This window comes from Eptatretus burgeri, chromosome 11 (assembly GCF_056783735.1).
Source record: "Eptatretus burgeri isolate ZD-2024b chromosome 11, Ebu_testis_v1, whole genome shotgun sequence".
Lineage (NCBI taxonomy): Eukaryota > Metazoa > Chordata > Myxini > Myxiniformes > Myxinidae > Eptatretus > Eptatretus burgeri.
Window position 1 is genome coordinate 56272146 of NC_140971.1, and position 22621 is coordinate 56294766.

Consider the following 22621-nt stretch of genomic DNA (forward strand, 5'->3'; position numbering starts at 1 on the left):
AAAAATGTTGCTTAGAGATGAAATTGATCTTATTTTTTTCTTAAAAGGGGATTTTTAATTGTGAGATCAAGTGTGTTTAATTGTGCTCTGGCTTATCACGGTAAAATGTGCGTTATTTCATTTATCACTCTTTTAGGGCATTCAAACGGTGAGTGTCATTTTAAAACTTGATGTGATGGCACATTAGATCTGACGATGACGTCATGGCCGACACATTTTTGCGAGGAACCTCAAGATTTGACACCACACCACCTTTCATACCATATGTACAACAACAGCTATCGCGATTCCACACACACGGCTGAACTTAAAATGAACCTTGATTTTGCTTGATGCTGTCGTGGGCCGACCTTTCTTCTCGGACTGCAGATTTTCTGGGAACAAACCCTGAATAAAGTGGCTGAAAAATACAAAATAAACACTCGTTTTATTTCAAGGTAAAAAAAAAAAAAATGATGGTACAAATATATATATTTTAACTATGCAGTTGCATTTAGCATCATTTTGCTGTACAAGGTGCGTAAAATGATGTTCAGGTGAAGGCTTCAGATGCCATCATCATGAAAGGGTAGATTTGCATCATCTTTCTTCAGTTAATTTTCACCAGTTTTCATCAATTTTTTTCCCTCACATTTAAGAAAACCTCCTTTGTACTCGCAACTCACTCCATTGCTGGAATGTTGCGGCACTCTATGTCCTGGACTTTGTGAGATAACAACCCTACGCTACTCCTCAACCACGACTCACTGTTCTGTTTCTGTGCTCCAGCAACACAATGTCGTGTCGCTGATGCAGGTCGCTTGGTGGACTTGCAGCATACATCATCAAGTTTACCTTCCAATGGAAATCCACTTACATTGCAGTTTTACTTCAACATGTAACAAACAAAATGTCTGAGCCATATGAGACACACACAAGAATTGGTATCTTAATCATACATTTCTCGACAAAGTATAAATACAACTTGTCGACAAAGCAACATGTCAAAGTGCGCCATATTGAAAAGTGGATGAGTATTTCAACACTTGCATGTTTGTCAAAACTACACATTCATAATAAGGTTGTATCACTCTCACACACACACACACACACACACACACACACACACACACACACACACACACACACACACACACACACACACACACGACATGAGACGGCTTGCAAGCTCAACTTCAACTGACACGGAAGTAGTTCATAAATTAATAAATAGTATGGGAGTGTGAAAAAAGGTGTCAGCTACATGTATAAAACAAGGATGGCTATCCGTTCGTCCGTTAGCTGTTGAGCTGATTGGCTGTGTGAGGCTCGGTGCAATGTCATTGGCTCCTGGCAAGATTGAACAATGTGTCAAATAGGCTTTTATTAAAAACTGATATTCAAAATCTGATTTCACATTTGACGATCGAAACTCACGGCTGGAATAATTACGTCGAAATCGAGAGTGAAATCGGAATTTTTTTTTCTTAGGAAAAAGTGATTTCGTTCTAACCCAAAATAATTAATCAAACAGAAGACGAAGAAGGAAGCCGAAGAAGTGAAAAGCAAAGATGGAGTCATCAGGAGGAACCTGGATAGGATTCGGGTTTCAGCCGCTACTCCACAACCCTCAATCCCATCCAGGTGCAGCCAAGTGAGCCTTACAAAAAAAAATTCTGCAAGAATTCACTTCTCCTTATAGAGATAGATAATGAAACAGAGGAATAGAGAGTAAAAGAGATGAAAGAGAAGAAAAAGCAAGAAATAGAATTAATAAAGAGAATTGTGAAAAAAAAAGGTGAAAGAAGTGTAAAAGGAACAAAGAACAAAGATGTCAGGACGAACCTGGACAGATAGATTTCAACAGTTATTCCTAAGGCTCAAAGGCAGCAACAGGTTCAAGCTACCAGAGGTCCATCAGCAGGGAAGCACAGTCCACACAAACACGTTAAACTGGGCATCCTGTCTTCTGACATCAGTAAATGGACGTTAAGATCTCCATGGTGTCCTTCACGAAGAGTGGGTAAGCTATCACTGGTACCGTGGCCAAATTACAAATTCCCGCCTGAACTACTGTTGGGAAAGCAATGACAAACCACCCAGTCTAAGTGGGGGAGAGAGGGGAAGGGAGTGTGGGAGGGACGGGGAGGGGGGGGAGAGGGAGAGCGGAGGGGGATAGAGAAGATTGGGGGGGAGGAAGAAGTTTCCTTCTGTATCCATCCTGTCCACCCCATTCCTCCCTACTCCATTGTTTGTCCAATTCTCCCTCTATCTTGTCCTTCAACTCCACTGTTGGTGTCCCCACCACCCCTCACCCCACCCTCACTATTGCTCCTTCTTTCCTATTGCGTCCTCATTCATTTAGTTTGCTCGCTCTTCCATGAGCCTTGACTCTGTATACAAAAAGTCATCGGTTGGCAACCATTGTACAGGGTTCATTTGCCGAATGGTCCTTTTCTGTGTTAAAGTCCCTTGGAATGGAAGTCATATATTATATATTTTGAATCGTGGTGTCTGTCCCTGCATTCGTCTATCTCCCGTTTACGGTGGCCGCTTCTCGCGCTGCATTGAAAAGCTCAACATCAAATTTTGAAATGACGGGAGAACAAGTATGAGTAATGTTGATTCCAAATGTTATTTCACAACCAGGATATCTTGCACTCTTTTGAGACAAATCCAACCTCTGCCGCTCTATGTTGCACCACCACTTTGCAATGGGGAGTATAAGTAGCTCAGAGCTTTGGCTCTGTGTGAAACCAAGAGTGCAATACAAATATACTATTAACATTTTTTCAGTCCGTGAAATATTATTTAAATTGATAGATTAACTTAAACTTTTCCCTTCAATGGGGACGGATACATTTGCGCGCTTTTCTCATCGCATGGATCGGGTACTCTTCCCGAAGTGCTTTATATTAAGTGAAGGGTTCACATACTAAATCCCAATGCACTTAAGAATGAATCCTTTATATTGTATATATCTTCTGTAATAATGCATAGTGTATGTATCACAATATACAGGATGCATCTCTCAGAACTTGCAATTACTCATTATTTGTGCATATCCTGTGTGTGTTTCCATAAGCTCTATCCAATACAGTAAATAACATATGCCTATTTTATATTCAGCCCCTCACTAATGTATGATGCAATACATCAATTGCTTTGTTACATGTTGATGTTAAGGTTACTTCGTGTTGCTTTACACAGATTTCTGGCTTTGAAGGTACAGAAACGAACTTTGAGTGTTTACATGAAATTATTTCTTCCACTGCAATTTCTTTGTATGTTCATGCAGTTGTTCCCTAGAAGCTCCTTGACCTTCTCTTCCCTCCTCCACAAATCTGCGACATTATGAAAGTTCAATCGTAGGAAACCCGAGTGAAGAAAAAGTAAAACAGAGTTGCCAATTATCCAGGCCAATTGAGAAATGGCTTTACTTGAGTGTGAAAGTTTTACTCAACCGTCATATTTTAAGATCATAATTCAGATTACAGTATATAATATTGAAATAATAGTGAGAAAACAACTCACTATTCACTGCTTTGCATCAATTCCACCAGGTCATTGAACAGAACGTCCCTGTTCCTCTCACAAAAGCCAGACACATCATATGACACCTGAAAAAGAGCAAGGCATTCATCTGATTATTCTGGTGATCACACACACACACACACCATAGATTTATTGTCCCAGCATGGTTTTCTGTCGCATTGAGTGTTAAGAATACAGTAGTTTCCAAGGAAACACATTTCCAAGTGTTTTTTTATTTTATTTTTTAAAATCAGTTGAGTTTGAATGGTTGAAAGGCACTGAAAACATCACTAAGGGTTGTACATAATAACCACACCCTAAAGTACCCACCTTCCCTGCATAGTGGTGTACAATGAAACCTTGGTTCCAGCTGTTGAAGTGTTCATGCGTGCTTAAGGCTGCCTGGAGCTTCTGCAGCAAGGTGCTGTCAGCACCCTCCCCCGTCGCATGCATTGTAGCACACACATCATCTAGAATACTCATCACTCCTGGCGGGTTCTTCACAAACATAAACATAAAACAAAAGGAATCATTCTGTTCAATCCAGTTATTGCACAGCCAGTAGATGATACAGGAAATACTTCACCACATTGTGGAGCTTGCTGCGCTGTGGTTATGGAAACAGTTGCGCCATACATTAGGTTTGTGTTTAAAGGCGAAATGTTGTTTAAAGGGAGAAAACTCGGTCAATTGTTGTGTGGGAAGGTGCTTTTACCACTTTATTTTCAATCAGATCACAGACAACTTTGTTGTTGAAGTAATCGACATTCGTCCATTTGATGCCTTCTTGCACATACTCTTCCTGAAATAGAAAGATCTCTATGAGATTGGAAGAAACCACTCCGAGAGTTTTATGTTGGAGTGCTTGAATTTCCTTTTTCCATTGAAGCTTTAAGTGTCCCCGATATTGGGAACTATAACATTCGATTTACTCTTCCACATCTTAGGCCTGAGAGCTCACCTGCTCAGCCTTCAACGTGAGTTCAATAAAAATCTGCTGCAGCTTCTCATTCACGAAGTTGATGCAGAATTGTTCAAACCCATTTTTCTGCCATGAAACAGAATACAAGAATTATTCAAACATATAGAGTATCAATATTGGTGATTAAATGGTGCAGGCTAGACAGGCAGAATTGCCTTTCTCTGCATTTCCTTTATGTTCTTTGAACATAACTTTCTTTCAGGACAATATTGATGTACAAAGCCGATCACCGAAATAATTTAGGCCATCGGGTGGATCATTGAAGTATGACATTTCGATCAAACTTTATGACTATTGTTTTTCTGACGACAATGGAGAAGTATCGAAATTGTTAGGATTTGGTGAGTTGGGCCATTTGACTTCCTTTATTAGTCATCTACCGGTTTCACCGGAGGGGACTATAGGTTTGTTCCCTGTCTGTCTGCCCGTCCATCTTTCCCACCTGTGGTTTTTGTCAGATTTTTCCCCATACCCTTTAACATATTCAACTGAAACTTGGTACATGGCGATATTATAAGTTACAGAACAAGTAAGAGTTTCAAGGTGTTTCGTCAATTTTTCACAGAGTTATGCCCTTTTTAGACTTATAAAATATCACACATTATGCGTGAGTCAGTTTTCAGCTGCCGTGACTCCACCCTCACTGCTTTACACCCATTAGCTGGACAGCTGGCTTGACTTCACCCAAATAAAATCATGCACCACTATTGCATGAAGCAGCACAGATTGGCAGGCCTCAGGCCTTAGGCCTGGGTGTTAGTCCAAGGCCCAGTGCAATTGGAATGACCTCAGGTATATAACCACGATGTGTTATATATGCACATTAGCCGTACACATGTTTTTGCTTCATGTATGTGCATCGGGGTTATTTTTTTTTTTTGGCCACCAAACACCACCCAAATAAACAAACATTCATTGGAACCGGTCAGGGACATGTGTTGCAAAGAAATTTTCAGTCTTGTTCCCATTGTTTTGAGTGCAGAACACAGAGACGTTACACACTGCATTACAGTGAGACAGCTCAGAGGCTGGTGTGCACTGGAGAGTTTATAGAACACATTACCCCATGCTGTCTCGAGAAACAAGGACAAGGGCAGAGTTGACGAGCAGTAAATTTGATTGGTTGCGATGGCGTAAAATGCCGGAAAATTTTCTCCGTACCCTGCTAAATGGAAGTGTTATGAAAGTGCTAAAAAGGCGATTTGTGTTCTACAGTGTTCAAGTATATAATTAAAATAAAATAAAATAAATATTTTAAAGGTTGTAAGAAAAAAAAATCCTTGCAGGGAAGAGGTACACTTGTACAATGCTCCTGAAGGTAGCGGGTATTTCTAGTGCAGATAAATTAATGAGACAACACCAGACTTTGGTATGACTTGACCAGAGTTAGAATCAAACCAACAATCTCCCAGACTCAGATCAGACACTCTAACCATTATACCACAAGGTCTGGTTTCTACTTTGATCTTGTTACTGAAGAGCACGATGATGTCACTGCTCAGTTCCCGGATATGGCAACATTCTCCTTCAAACAGAGACAGGACAGCTCAATGGTAGGTACGCTTCCAACGGTAGGGGCCCATCGGTGTTCACATTATACAGCAGTGCATAATGCAAATGTTGGAGGGGAAAAAAGCAAACTACTTAATTGCCAAGATTTACAGTGTGTGTCAAATCAATACAAAAGGGTGTATTTGTTTGTTTTAACTTGGTTCAGTTTACGATTTACCATAGTCAAAAGACATGAAAATCTATATTGTATTTCAATGGATAAATGGTTCAACACCAATCACACGAGTGTCATGTGGTTGATGTTTCACCATTTATAAATGAAAATACAATGAAGATTTCCGTTTTTACCTCAATATTAATCTGTTTTATTCCATTTGTGTGTACAATAACATATGATAGCATACTGTTGTGTTTTTGGATTCAGTCGACTAAGTTAATAATAATGATGATGCAAACCAACACACTGCTGACACAAACATAGCCAAATACTCCCCAGACTCCCACGCCACTGCTCCCAACTGAGCTCTCCTGCCACCTACAACCTCGTTCACCTTTCGACTATAAACACAACTCAGTCTTGATGGTTGGTCAAATTGGGTCAAAAGCAGGATTGTTTATATACCACCAAACATTCATGAACTACATTTTTATTCTTTTTTGTTTTACAGGATCTAAAGCTGCCACATACACATCTCACACACATGGACATACAGACAAAGACACGAGACAAACACAGCCACTGAGCTTAAGGGAAGTGCCATCACTTCCCAGGGAACTCTGGGTACCAGCGATGCCACACAATAATGGTACCACCTTTCTCACCGCACTCAGCAAAGGCATTTTGCAATGAGTAATTTTCTTCTCCCCAAGGATGCCAACCTTTGGGTGTTGCCTGTGCTCTTATCGGAGGTAAAAAGGAAATCTTCATTGACCAAGTAATGGTTTGTTTATACAGTGTGCGTATAAGGGGAGACATTTTGAGAGTGTTTACGCTGTGCATACAGGGGAAAGGAGGAGGGGAGGGGGACGAAGGGGATGTGGGATGTCAATATTACTTGCAATCTGCAAATGTATTGGAACTGACCCCTCGCTGTAAAAAAAAGTTGATCAAAAGAAAAATAAAGCATAACTTTCATTCTGTGTTCACTGTGGAATATGCCTCATATCATTCACCAATATTTGGATCAGTACGTCAATTTATATCAAATGAAAGCCAGAAAGAAAATTGCACCTGAAAGATCTCAAAGCCGTAGATGTCAAGAACACCAATGTTGTATTCTTCAATGTTCTTTCTCATTGCTTTGTTGATGGCCTAGATTTTTTTTTTTAAATGGGAACATTGCATAGTGTGTATAGGTAATGCAATGATCATGTACAAAGTAATTCACTTCCATTCCAAAAAGCTCATTAAGAAAAAAAACATGGAGCAACACTCAATGTGATTCACGAGATGAAAACCCCTTTATCGTGTTATATTATAAACGACTTCAAATTCCCCCACCTTTCCAGCTTGTGCAGACATTTCATAAACAATGGATGTTGCCATTTATAAACACTCGTTGAACCCGTGGAAATTCTGCAAAAATCATCGATATCTAAATAAACATAATCTATATCTAATTTGTAATTTTGTCACAATATAATACAAATTCCGCCATTGCCGAGAAAATTCAAAATTTACTAAAAAAACACTTTAATTCCTACATCTTCTGTGTTTTGTTTTTAATATTTTCAAATACTGCTTAATAGAAGGAATTAAAACACGTGATGAAATATTTTAAATTTGGCAGATATCTGATAATTAATAAATGAAGGATTTCCTTTGATGTGCTTTGGACGTCATCTATATGCGCTGTATTAATAAACCTATGTGAAACATACAAACATGCAAGTTACAGCTAATTTGATATAAATTGCATGAAATTACTTCTTGGATGATATCCCACAGCACCTTTCCTTTGAGTAGCCATCATACCATGAGATGCAGATACCATCCAATCAAACTGAGTGAATTAAAGGAGATGGAATAAGTAAAATATGTAAAAGATATGAACAAGACTAAGACATGGTGAGCCAGGTATTTGTAACTTGTTCAGGGTGCTGGCGATAGCTCTCCTACTCTTTGTGAAGGACACTGTGGGATCTTTAACATCCACCAACTAATGCTAGCAGACGGAACACACAGTTTAACATCCATCCAATGGATGGCACACACATGGAGTTATCGCCTTGCCTGTGAAGCACCAAGATGAGAGTTTATAACTTCACAGAGATTCAAACCCCAGCTAGACAGCTCAGAGGCTAGTGTGCATACCTATCGGCTATCCAGCCAGCCCGAGTCCTATCCAGCCAGCCAGAATACTTCCCTATGTTTACCTCACCTCCACAAGATAGTCAAAGAGGCGGCTGTACAAGGTTTTGGCCAGGGCATCGCGTGTGTACGTCGCTTGTTCTACGTTCAACGTAACATCAATGGTCTCCGAACGACCACCCCACTTGCTGTCCATCTTACGGCTGGTAAGTTTCTCTTTTAGTTTTTCAGTGTCAATGCCCATCAAGTATGCAGGGAATGAAAGGACTGCAAGGAATAAGACAGTAATTGGAGAGTCATTTTTCATCAAACATTAACACAAATGTTGTTATTTACAGAGTTCCTAAGCAACATTTTCATGATTGAGTATTCTTTTCAGCACTTATCCGGTTTGTTTTATCAGAATACTGTACTTATAATTCTATGTTAGAACCCCACAACCCCATTCCTGCCATCTTTCTCCAGCATTATTTTGCTATAGTCTTTGGCTCACATCTCTGGTCAATATGGCAATACACAAATGTGCTTACAAATTCGCGCATGCATGTACAGTACTTACAATCCTCACTTTCCACAGCAGCATAATTTCCATTCTCGACAAAGTTGATGTTCCCGAGGTGCAGAATTCCTGAAACTATCTGCAGCACTGTTTGTTTCACTTCTGGAGAAATTCCAATCACATCCATCGCACCCTAGAAAATACAAAATGAGACCACTGAACCTCTTAAAGGACCCACAGAAAATGCGCAGACTTGTATGTAAATTGCAGTGAAGAAAGAAAAATAATTGCAGTAAACAATAATTAGTCCAAGAGCAACCACACTTTTCATCATGTGTCTGAGGCCAAAAGGTTTAAGGATTAATTCTGAATTTTATTTAAAAAAAACTATTTACCCACAGACGCTCATTCAAAAAACCTATTTATTAATTGTCGTCGCTGCTGAATTTTTTTGGTGAAAATGCCATTTTGTGCTGAAACGGGGCAGATTTGAAAGATAATAATTATTTATTAACACACACACAAGCAGGCAATCATCAAACATGTATTTACAAGCAAGCAACAGCCATCTTTATTTACACAGGCAGGCAATGAACAAGCAATCAAAGGTGAAAGGCAAAAGACACGAAGAAAAGACTTACCCTGATTACGTATGGTATTTCCCTCTAACACAGACTTACTTAGACAACAGACATGACACATTGACTCCATCATTCCATGAAGAAGGAGATGAGAGGAAATGAGGAGAAAGAAGCAGAGCGGATTATGGGGACGAGTCCTCCCTTACCTCACGCCACCATGTGGGGTTGCGTCAGGTCGGATATTGTGGGAGGGGATGTTAAGGGGATGAGGGTTTGGGTGGTGTTGTGTCAGAAGCGTGTGGTGTGAGTGTATTCAGATCTGCGTGACACCCCAAAGACTGCACTGCACCCTTGGCTCATGGGCCGCTCACCTCCGGTTCCGACACGACTCGCTCCTGCGCCTCATACCCCAGTGCAGCAGGATCCAGCACGATCTGAACTCTGAGAGATAATCTCCTCAGCAGGCAGTTTGAGATGTACTCGTGCCCCTGGTACATTGCCAAACAGTCCCCAGGGCATCAACAATAGCATCCCTGGAATATTGGCAAATAGCCACGAACCAAGCTGAGTCCTGAGCTTTTTATACATGCCACATCAGGCATGGTTCAGAGGAAGCAAACATCACGCATGCGTTTTCCTCCTCATTGGTGCGCGTCCAATCAGGGCAGATGCAGCAATCGGGCTGTGGAAAAATCCCCGCGTTGTAATCTTGTTCAGACGACGACGCGAGCCCCCGCTCTCACATGCCCAGCAGCGAGGGAGCACCCCCATCCCCTCCCTCACGCGCAAACATTCCTTTGTACTGCACTTGTGTTTCAGAAGCATTGTCTCTTCTCATTTCTCATTTCTCATTTCTACCACATAAACAAATGAAGGGTGCATTGTCAGGTGACAAATGTAGGAGTGCAAGGAAGGAAGAATGTGAAAAGGAAATTTGACCGGTCCAGAGGATTAATTGTTTGTGGTGAGGGACGGATGAACAGATGGTTAATTGTGAATAATAAAAGAATGGGTGGATCGAGTGGTGAGGGAAATGGATACAGATGGACCAAAGGATGAGAATAAACCAACTGAGACCAAAGGATGAGAATAAGCACAGTGCTTAAGTATAGATCGAAGGGATGAAGGAGGGATTGTGGAATTGAGGTTTGGTGAAGCAGATTGTTGGTGGGATGAGGCGATTAAAAGTGGGTAGAGAAGGGGAAGATCACAATGGGTATACACGGACAAACCTCAATGCATTTCCTCCCTAAATCCCTGGACAAAGGGCAAAGGTCTACCTACCACATAAACAAATGAAATAACTCATTCTCGGGAATCGTATATGTACATGAATGCTCTCTCCCAGGATACATTTCCAAAATCATAACTATATATATGTATGTATGTATGTATGTATATATATATATATATATATATACATATACATATATATATATATATATATACATATATATATATATACATATATATATATATATACATACATATATATATATATATATACATATATATATATATATATATATATATATATATATACATACATATATACATACATATATATATATATATATATATATATATATATATACATACATACATACATACATACATACATACATACATATATATATATATATATATATATATATATATATATATATATATATATATATATATATATATATATATATATATATATATATATATATATATATATATATATATATATATATATATATATATATATATATATATATATATATATATATATATATATATATATGCCTGGTGTTGGCTTAATGGTTAGGGTGGTGGGCTTTGGATCCGAGGGTCCTGAGTTCAAATCCCGCTCAACTGTTGAATTAACACCAGGTGGAGTTGACTCTGCCTGTCATCCTTCTGAGGTCGGCAAAATGAGTGCCAGCATGCTGGTATACTGTGGCGACCCGTCCAGGATTGTTCCCAATAGCCAAGGAGACTGCTTCGGCGGCACCAACGCTCTGCACAGAGTATGGTCCTAATGGATGGATATATATATATATATATATATATATATATATATATATATATATATATATATATATATATATATATATATATATATATACACACACACACACATACATATGCACGAGGTGTGTTCAAGAAGTATCCAACCTTAATTTTTCGTGTGTAAACAAATGAAGCTAGGGAGGCGTCGTTTGGTGCACGTATGTGGGCGATCCTAATTCGTATGCGTGAATATTTTCCCGCCTGCAGAAGCTGTCAGTCGCCGACAGACCGCCGATGAGTGAGGAAGTGTAAGTGAGCGCTGTCAGATTTTCGTTTTTGACAAAATGACGGAAAAACTTGAACAACGCTACTGCATAAAATTTTGTGTAAAGCTTGGCGATTCCCAAGTGGAAACGATCCGCAAGATTCAACAGGCCTTCGGGAAAGAAGCAATGGGCACCACACAGATAAAAGAGTGGTACAACCGCGTCAAAGATGGTCGCACATCAGTGGAAAGTGAAGCACGTTCTGGTAGGCCCTCAACATCCCGAAATGAGATCGTCATTGACCAAGTGAGGACCCTGCTGATGCAGGATCGTCGAATCACGATCAGAGAACTTGCAGACGAGGTGGGCGTCAGCATTGGATCCGTTCATTCCATTGTGACTGAGGATTTGGGCTTAAGAAGAATCTCAGCGAAGTTCGAGCCAAAGCTGCTAACGATCGAGCAGAAGCAACTCCGTTTGGAGATCGCACAGGACATGCTGGAGACTGTGAACAGCGATCCCAACATCTTCAACACAGTGATCACTGGCGATGAGACCACAGTGATCCGTCATTTTGTCAAAAACGAAAAGCTGACGTCGCTCACTTACACTACCTCACTCATCGGCGCTGTCGGCGACTGACAGCTTCTGCAGGCGGAAAAATATTTCACGCATACGAATTAGGATCGCCTACATACGTGCACCAAACCACGCCTCCCTAGCTTCATTTGTTTACGCACAAAAAATTAAGGTTGGATACTTTTTGAACACACCTCGTACATATATATATACATATATATATATATATATATATATATATATATATATATATATATATATATATATATATATATATATATACATATACATTTCCAAAACCAGCCTGAGGTTTGAGGTTCGCCATGAGCATTGATTGGTTCATGGATGTTAAATATCCCATGGTGTCCTTTGCGAAATAGGTGAGCTATTTCCGGCAATCTGGCCAAATTCGAAATTCCTGCCTTAACCTGCAGTGAGTGTTGCTTCAGCGGCACAGGCGCATCATCCTTAGCCAATTATGTTACTGGCAGCCATGTGCTGAATACGAAAAAAAAAAGCATATATGCATGGCTCACAAAGTGGGTATGCTGTGGTATGTTTGTGGGAAATTCCACATAAAACTATTATGAGGTATTTAGACAAACCATCAATGATCAGAAATGAAAGTGGACATCTTGGGGAACCTGTAGAAACCGGCAATATCATACTCTCCATTTTCCTGTTTTATTAAAGAGGAATTAAAGAAACAGAATATGGGTATTTTAACCTTAGAACTGTTACAGTTTGATTGGTAAAATTTTTATTTTACTCTACGTTTCTTATGTGACGGTTATTTTGAGTGTGGTGACCCAGAATGTGAACTTTGGTGTCTCTTTTATGTTTTGATGATGTTCTGTCTCCCTATTCGGGTTTTCTGGCATCTACCCTATCTGATGAAATAATGGATTCGTACATAATGCTTCGTGTCCACCGCATCGAGAAAAATAAGGAGTCCAGTGTTGATAATGTTTCTTATGATTTTTATTCCAAATCTCCCTTAATTTCTTGGAAATATGACAGTCTAACGGCAGAAAAATATAGATCAAAATTGTGATCAGAAAAATAAAATTCGAACCGCAAGTAATCCCGTCTTGATTTTCGTGTCAGCCACGTTATGTACGAATCATCGTCTCTTGTCGGACGCAAATAACGTTAGCATTAGAAAATCTTGCCGTCTTGCAAACTTCCCCGATTGATGGATATAATAGGCACTTGCAAGCGTGTCAGCACATTTCCATTCGCCGTCACAGCGTTTGTCTTCGTGTCCGTGTCTTTGTGAGAGCCGTAATGTACGAATCCAGCGTGAGGACGCCGAGCCGAACGAGGTGACTCACATTTGTCTGATAATTCTTCATTTTAACCAACGCTAGAATTTTTTTGGTTCTTCGTGAGGATCCGAGAGGAAAGAATTATGTTTTTCTTTTCATGTTTAAATTGATTATTTTCAAAAGTTCGAAAGAAATAGATTCCATTTTAACGTTATTTTTCACTTACAAGTGTGGCTTTCTTTGTTACAGAACTCGTCTGTGTTTTCTTCGTTACTTATAACATCGGACTCTCTCAAAATGTGTTGTTTTTTTCTTTTTTCTGTCACATATTGAGCCTGTTTAAAAAGGCAGAGTAAAAATTATCTGTTTCTTATCCCAAAATATAATATTTACATTGTTTTTTTCATCCGATTCCGTACATAACGCTGACGCCAAGCTCGAAATTCGAACGTGTATTTACAGTGTTTTATATATTCAGTGGTAACTTTAAAACCGGACGTGCTGCAGGTCTAAAAATTTAGATTTAGCTATTTGAATACATGCAGATTAACATAATGGCTAACATTTCATGTTTCCCTGAACTTTTTTTTTGCCCTTTGTGTAACAGTATGTGTACCCACTTTGTGAGCCATGCACATGTAGGGTTATGCATGTGAAGGTCATGGTGTACTGATCGAGAGTTAGCAATATTGTCGATCTGAGGAAGATGATTTGGGCTGCAATCAAGACCGTAAAAGCAGGAATGCTGAACTGAACAAGGAAGAAGATTGAGAAGCACCTAGATATTTTACATGTGACAAGAGATGCTCAAAGAGAAGTGTAGGCCGACTGATGATGATAAATGGATGATCTTGACAGAAACTTCACCATAAAACTGAGAAATTTTCTTTCCCAGACAGCAAACTGCATCACTGTATCCCGTTTTATTATTTTTTTAATTAACATTTGAATTTGGAACAGCACTTTGTGAACACCCTGTATATTGAAAAACATACACTGGTGTATCTTGGACTATATCTCATTTATATAACTTTTTGAATGCCTCTCAGAACTCAAACTGCTGTAATCACTCATATATGTGTGGTGCAAGAAAAACCAGAGTTTCGCTGAAGTCCTTTTTGTCATCCGTGCCCTCCACAGTGAATGATCCAGACTGGTTCAGGTAGGAGTAATAGTCCGGATTTGTGATTCCAAACACTTCTCTCTCCTCTGCTGAAGCACCTTCTAGCATCTGCAAAAGAATGGTACTACTAAATGAAATAGTGGGATAATATACCTATACTAGCAGGCACCCACAGAACATCCTTACAATGTAACATGTGACTTCAAGTCCTCAACTCCCCTCCCCCCTCACAAACCTTAACTCATCAACCCCCTTCCCAACCTGAAGACCTCAACCCATTCCTCACTTTCACATTCAATCCCCTCCCCACGTTTTTTGACATGCAGTAAACCGAAAGTCTTCAAATCCTCTCTCCTTCCCCCCACCTTCTTCAACCCCTCCCCCACCCCCCAAGTCTCACCCCCCTCCTCCTCCCAACTCTGTCCCATCTTTGCTCTCCACACTGCCCCTCCAAACCCCACTCTCTATCCACCCCTCCCACCTCCCCTCTTCCCACTCATAAAAGCAAATGGGCATTCTTACATCGATCATTACATATTTCATCTCGTGTCACCACGATAACTGAGTTTTAAGTTGTCTTACGTCGAACCTCCTTATCATTACAAGTCAATAAACACCTATCTGAATGTTCTTGTGTATTTTGTATCACTGATGATCTCTCAAGTATCATTTTTACCATGCTTGGTAATAAGATGCAAGAAAAATAAAACCCGCTTTTGATTCCTACCAACCTGCTTTTGTTGCCTCCAACTTGCCATGCCTGATTATAATTTACTTCACATAATATGTATATTACATGTCCATACACATGTGAAATACAGTTTGTTTATAAATCCTGAATTTGCACACTATTCAGCCTTAAAAACTCGGGGGAAAACCAAAATTACGTTTAACAACATATTTTTCTAGTATAAAGGGACACAGGTTTGAGTTTCAAATATTCATGATTTCAAATATTAATCATGACTATTTCCTTTCCTCTGCATGGGTTGAAATCAAAACATACCTTTCTTTCATGATAGACAATGCATTGTTCAGTTTTTAAATTGACTTCAACTCAGCACTCGTCTTGACTGTACAAAAGTTTTCTTTTGGTGGTGTGTCGTTGACCGCTCGCTGCCAATATCAACTATACACTGGCCTGAACAAAACATGTATTACCTCATTTCCTCTACAGATGTTCTAATGAAAATGTACCTTTATTTCATGATGGGGGACATGTTGTTCCATCTTTCAACATCAAATGTACACCAAAGGCCTGGAGCCTAAGGCCCTGTGCTTGTAGCCTGAGGCCTACAAGTAGTGATGAGAATGGTGGACGTATGATTTGATTTTTTGAGATTACAATTGTGGGTAGAGTCAGGCTAGCCAAGCTCTGCACTGGACACACAGAATGACAGACAGACTGGTACAGAATATATATATATATATACAGTATATATATATATATATATATATATATATATATATATATATATATATATATATATATATATATATATATACATACACATATATATATACATATACATATATATATATATATATATATATATATATATATATATATATATATATACATATATTGTTGCGAACGACCGCGTGTAGCCAAAAGTGGCCGCCTCGCCCACCGGAACGGACAATTCAGTCGTGACCCTCCGGGAACTACCGCCCGGAGCCAGTCACGGGTGGGGGTTTAACCTCACCACAACTCAGTCCACATTCTACCCGCGCGAAATAGGGTCCGATCGCCGAATGGTCGATTTACCGAAGTACTCGCGCGAGTAGCGTACCGAGGAGTTGTATCACGCCACAGGTCGACGCCGGACACGAACCGCTTAAGCGGCTTGTTCCATGCTGCAGAGATAACCGAGCATAGTTATCGTCGACCTCGATGGTTCAGATTATTTACCGGGCGTTTTAAACCCACTATCAATCCCTTACGTGAAGCAAGATGGAGATTCAATAAAAGGAAGGAGAAGAAGCAAAGCGGGAAACAGTTCAACAAGCAATGCACATTTATTACGGAAACACGGAAGGCACGTATATTACAGTCAAGACAAAATGCAACAAAAGCAAATGCAATACGACCGAAAAAAGGGGCAATTATTTACAACACTTATGCAGTTCTACTTGTCGGGACTCGGCGCCACATCACTCATTCCAAAAAGCAAAAGAAAGAAAGCCACCCTCACAGGCAAGGAGGCAGACAGGTCCGTGGACCAAATGTGCGTGGAGACTGGAGGAGCGGCCAGGTCCACGAGACTGAAAAGGTCTTACCCGCGTCCTCGTGACGCGATGGCGGGCAAGCCGCAATGTCCGCGCCGCTGCACCCCGACCCCGTGCCCCTGGCGTGGTTGGCGAGCCCTCTCCGGCGTGCTCCGTGCAAGCAGTTTGGTTGGCACCACGTTTAGGGTGGGGGAGGAACGGGGCCTCCCGGCACTATCTCAGCGCGGATGGGGGGGGGGAATTGCTGATGCTCAGGGAGAGGGGAATGGCTGGCTGGCTTGGATCCCGCGACGAGACGAGCGACCTCCACACCGCAACCTCGATGCCGACTGCCGTATACACTCGACTCGAACTCGAACTCTTCACTCACCCCGGCTAGCCGCCTGCAACTGAACCCCGCGAGTCGCCTTGTGCTCGTGTCTTTATAGGCCGCAGGAGGAGCCTATATGCAAATTTCAGGACCAAAACGCGATTGGAGGCGGGGCCACGCCACCCTCTGTTCAGCCATTGGTGTGGCAAAAAGGGGTGTGAGCCTTTTTTGATCCGAATTCCTCTCATAAAGAATCCACATTCATCGCGCTTGGAGGCAGGGCCATACCGCCCGACGCTCGCCCATTGGACGGAGAAAAAGGGGGCATGAAGCCTTCCTGATCCGAATTTCTCCCTGAGAGGAACGCATTCGTACCCGCGGCTTGACACGCTCGGCATCAATTACCGAACGGGCCCTGGACAGCACGACGTTTGGTGTTGACTGGTGGTGTGGTCGATGGTTGTAGAAGGAGATAGGCGAAGGTGGTGGGGGGGTTGCTGTGGTGGTTTGGTGGTTGGCGGGCGTCGTTTGGGAATGGCGGTGAAGCGATGTTTGCGGGATGGAGTTGTGAAGGTAAAGGTAGTGGCTGTTTGCGTTGTTGGCAGCTTAATGGTCCAAAATAACAATAGAGAAAGAAAAATGGCGAACTCAAAGCATCGCAGCCCGGATGAATCACACATTTTCCCTCTATACAACGGGTTTGGGCTAACTACACATGAACTTACCGATATATCTCACCTGAGGACTCTTTATGGTGTAATGCGAATTTCCACAACTGTAACAATATATATATATATATATATATATATATATATATATATATATACATATATATATATATATATATATATATATATATACATATATATATATACATACATATATATATATATATATATATATATATATATATATATATGTATATATACACACAGGGTTCTCCAAATAGACGTGGACAACTTTGGTTGTTAATATATTTTGAACCACAATTAAAACAATGCTGAGCCGATTGTTTGTATGAAATATATGAAATATGAATGAATATTTACCTTTGAATATATGAATATATGAAAAAAATACCCTTTGGTTTATATGATTCAGAAACTCATAATTTTTGTATGCACCATCAATACACTGCAATGAGATCTCCGTTTGTCATGCGCAGGACATCAACGTGGTGCACGAGTTCTTGCCATGTTCGGCTCAGCATGTCTGCGTTCACCAGTGCACATGCAGCTGTGATCCGAGAATGACGATCCTGCAGGTTTGCCATCTCGGTATTGGACACATCTTGGACAAACTCCCACAGAAAAAAATATCAAAGGGGGTTATGTCTGGTGATCGTGGAGGCGAGACGGTCGGTCCGTCTCAGCCAATTCAGCAACCTGGGAATTTTTCATTCAGGATGGCTTGAATGACAAAGGCCCAATGAGAAGAAGCAACATCCTGTTGAAAAATGATATCAGGTTGCAGGTTTTCAATCTTTGGGAAGACGAATCCTTCCAACATGTTCATGTAAATTGTTGAGGTCACTGTATCCTCCACAAAGAAAAACGGACCCACCCAGCGGTCATGGAGAAGGTGACTCCACACATTGACCTTTGGACTGTCACGTATGTGTTCACATGACCTTTTTCAGGTAATCTTCATCATCCTTTATGCGGCTGAGCATTACCTCGGAAAACGCCTTGTGTTTGGGTCCGTCATTTGATTTAAGTTCCTGCAGAATCTGCACCTTATAGGTATAAAGCTTCAGTCGTTCATGCTAAATCCTGTGTACAGTTGTGGTTGGTAGTCCCAGTTCTCTGAATGTGCGTCAAATTGATTTTGTGTGACTTTGTTGAAATGATTCACACACTCGTTCAATGTCTGCTGCATTTGTGCTTGGTCGACCAGTACTTTTCTGCTTCTGACAACTTCCAGTCTCCTTAAACCTCTTGTACAACTCCATGATGCGAGTCCGCGATGGCAGATTTCTTCATACCTTGTACAGAAATATCGGATCTTGCATATCGGATCTTGGCTCGATGAACCATTTGACACACTGAGATTTCTCCTGTGGAGTCATCATTTTCTTTGACATTAAACCACCAGAACTAAAAATAAAGCAAACTTTATGAGGTTCTGTGTCATATAAAACAAAGGGTATCATTGTATCATTTGTGGTACTTAATACATTCACAACCAAAGTTGTCCAGGTCTTCTTGAAACAACATGTACAGTAGAAGGCCTAAAGTATGTGGACACCCCTTCTAATTAGAGGATTCAGCTATTTCAGCCACATCCATTGCTGACAAGTGTATAAAATCAAGCACACAGCCATGCAATCTCCATAAAGAAACATTCGCAGTTGAATGGACCATACTGACGAGGTCAGTGACATTTATCATGGCACCGTCATCGGATGCCACCTTTCCAACAAGCCAGTTCATCAAACTTCTGCCCTTATCGAGCTGTTCCGGTTAACTGGAAGTGCTGTTGTTGTGAAGTGGAAACTTCTCGGAGCAACAACAGCTCAGCCATGAAGTGGTCGGCCTCACAAGCTCACAAAATGGGAACGTCGAGTGCTGATGCGCGTAGCGCGGAAAAATTGTCTGTCGTCAGTTGCAACACTCACTACCGAGTTCCAAATTGACTCTGGAAGCAATGTCAGCACAAGCACTGTTCGTCAACAGCTTCATGAAATGGGTTTCCATCGCCGAGCAGCCGCATGCAAGCCTAATATCACCATGCACAATGCCAAGCGTCGGCTGAAGTGGTGTAAAGCTCACTGCCATTGGACTCTGGAACAGTGGAAATGTGTTCACTGGAGTGATGAATCACGCATCAGCAACTGGCAGTCCGACGGACGAATCTGGGTTGGATGGATGCCAGGAGAACGCGACATGCCTGAATGCATAGTGCCAACTGTAAAGTTTGGTGGAGGAGGAATAATAGTCTGGGCCTGTTTTTCATGGTTTGGGTTCGGCCCCTTAGTTCCAGTGAAAGGAAATGTTGACGTGACAGCACACAATGACATTCTAGATGATTCTGTGCTTCCAACGTTGTAGCAACAGTTTGGGGAAGGCCCTTTCCTGTTTCAGCATGACTGCCCTCATGCACAAAGCGAGGTCCATACAGAAATGGTTTGTCGACATCGGTGTGGAAGACTTTGACTGGCCTGCACAGAGCCCTGACCTCAACCCCATCAGACACCTTTGGGATGAATTGGAACGCCAACTACGAGCCAGTCCTAATCGCCCAACATCAGTGCCCGTCCTCACTCATGCTCTTGTGGTGGAATGGAAGCAAATACCCGCAGCAATGTTCCAACATCTAGTGCAAAGCCTTCCCAGAAGAGTGGAGGCTGTTGTTGCAGCAAAGTGGGGGCCAACTCAATATTAATGCCCATGATCTTGGAATGAGATGTTGGACGAACAGGTGTCCACTACTTTTGGCCATGTAGTGTGTATATATATATATATATATATATATATATATATATATATATATATATATATATATATATATATATATATATATATATATATATACATGTCAGATACTGTCACAAGTGAATGAAAATGCAGTTACCGACCGGGTTTGCCATTAATGGGGCATCATCAGGGCAACATAGCAAGTTCCATCCACCTGTGGATGTGACTCTGAAACCTTTCGGTTATATACCAATCATTATATGACTCCAAAATGTGAGTGGCTGAGCACCAGAATCGTGTCCCATACAAGTCACAAATTTCAGAGTGACTGCGTCACTGCAAGAACTACTGTAAATCTGCAGCCATGTGCTGCATAAGAAATAACAAACAAACGAATGAATGAACTGAGCAGTACTGGTTATATGCTCATCCAAGAGCCAGAGGCAATGGTTAATCCAGAAAATTCTCACTGCTCTGAGGTCCACTGATATGGGAGTTGCCTGTGCACCGTGGGAGAAGAATCTCAGCATGGTCATTCTACTTTTCCAGCTGATATGCTTGAAGATTTCTCTTTTCACAGAGATCAACTCCACCAAGTCTTTGGCTAAGGGTCTTCAAGAGTAAGCAGGTCTCTGCACAGGAGAGTAGAATGGAGAAAATAAAGGCTTTGTAGACCTGTTGCAATGTATGATGTCTGATCACCTGTGTTGCTAAAGTTTCCTTCGAAATCGATGGCAAAGGTTCTCCATCTATTTGAATCTGTGATTATTTAATCACAATCGCAGACAGTGGACTCGAAATCCACTAACATGTCCAAAAACTATAACCTATGGCTACCAACGCAGGTTGAGCAGAGCCACATATGGTTGCTGATGCAGATGGAGCACAGGTTCTGTATCTGCAAGACACAAGGCATTTTGTGCCTCACTGACCTACAAGAGTTGTACAAGAGTTGTACAAGAGTACAAGACCTACAAGTGTTGTTACATTTTAGATATAAGCTCAGTCATCAGCAGCTTCCAAATCAGAGACCCTCAAATAAAAGGCCAAAAGTGTGTGGTCTTATTTTATTGATCCAAAGATGTCACACTGTCAAATGTAGATAAAGAGAATGGCCAGAATATGAGGGCTTCCTTACAGTTATATGATGGCCTATGATGATGATGCAGTTTAAAATAGCAATTGTGATTTCTATGCCTCCGCAGCCAAAGGCACCAGAGGAATTCGTTTTTGGGTTGGCGGCCCGCCCATCCGTCCATGCTTACGTCCGTCCATGTGTGCAAAGCAGATTTTCGTTTCCGGTATAACCCTATGAACAACTGAAGGAATTTCAACCAAAATCTGTTCAAGTATGCACTGTAATACAGACAAACTGATTAGATGTGGGTCGTTCGAAGGTCATGTGACGTTGAATTGAAAATCTTTTTAACGGCTAACTTGTGAAACTTTGAAGGTTTTTTTTAAAACCAAACTTAGCACATGCATAGAAAGCAATACAAAGTTGAACTGATTTTATTTGTTGATCTACCTCTGCTTAGGCCTTAGAGTAACAATATGGGATGAAGGTTTTCTGAATTTGTGATCTGAAATAGACTGTGGTACCCAATGGTACATTATGTTACTTGTCCGAGTGTAAATCTTTCAGTTTATAACCAGACTTTAAATTCAACGGATGAAGGATCGAGTTCCATAACAAGTGCAAATCAATTTGGCTATTAATAAAACTTTGCAAGCATTTTGGTTCTGAAGGCAAGTATGAAAGAAGCGATTTAGAAATCATTGATTTACAGACCAAGAAATCCCAACATTTTCTCGATACAAGAGTGAGGCTCATGGATGGAGCAAGGTTAACTTGACAGGGGGTAGCAGAGCAACAAGTGATCACAACCAGCAAAGAAATAAATGAACAGGAAAAGAAGACAGAGAAGGGGAGGAAAAACTCAAAGCAGGAAGTATTAGAGGATTGGGTTAGGAAGGGTAAATGGAGGTATAAAGATCATGGGTCAGGATGGGGGATGGCATAAGGTGGTTGTG

The 22621-nt window shown here is 40.9% G+C and overlaps 1 protein-coding gene across 7 annotated transcripts in view; it reads right to left on the reverse strand.

Moving 5' to 3' along the window:
• The window catches only part of LOC147017118 (unconventional myosin-Ie-like), a 139690-nt gene that overhangs the window by 41724 nt on the left and 75345 nt on the right, over positions 1-22621 (reverse strand). For all 7 annotated transcript variants that reach the window (XM_085846506.1, XM_085846512.1, XM_085846507.1 and 4 more), the window contains 9 exons: positions 14606-14740; positions 8878-9010; positions 8389-8585; positions 7239-7319; positions 4475-4561; positions 4229-4315; positions 3844-4011; positions 3514-3599; positions 319-400 (listed from right to left, as the gene is read on the reverse strand). In XM_085846506.1, the coding sequence (XP_085702632.1) occupies positions 319-400; positions 3514-3599; positions 3844-4011; positions 4229-4315; positions 4475-4561; positions 7239-7319; positions 8389-8585; positions 8878-9010; positions 14606-14740 (1056 nt within the window). The remainder of the gene's footprint in view (positions 1-318; positions 401-3513; positions 3600-3843; positions 4012-4228; positions 4316-4474; positions 4562-7238; positions 7320-8388; positions 8586-8877; positions 9011-14605; positions 14741-22621) is intronic.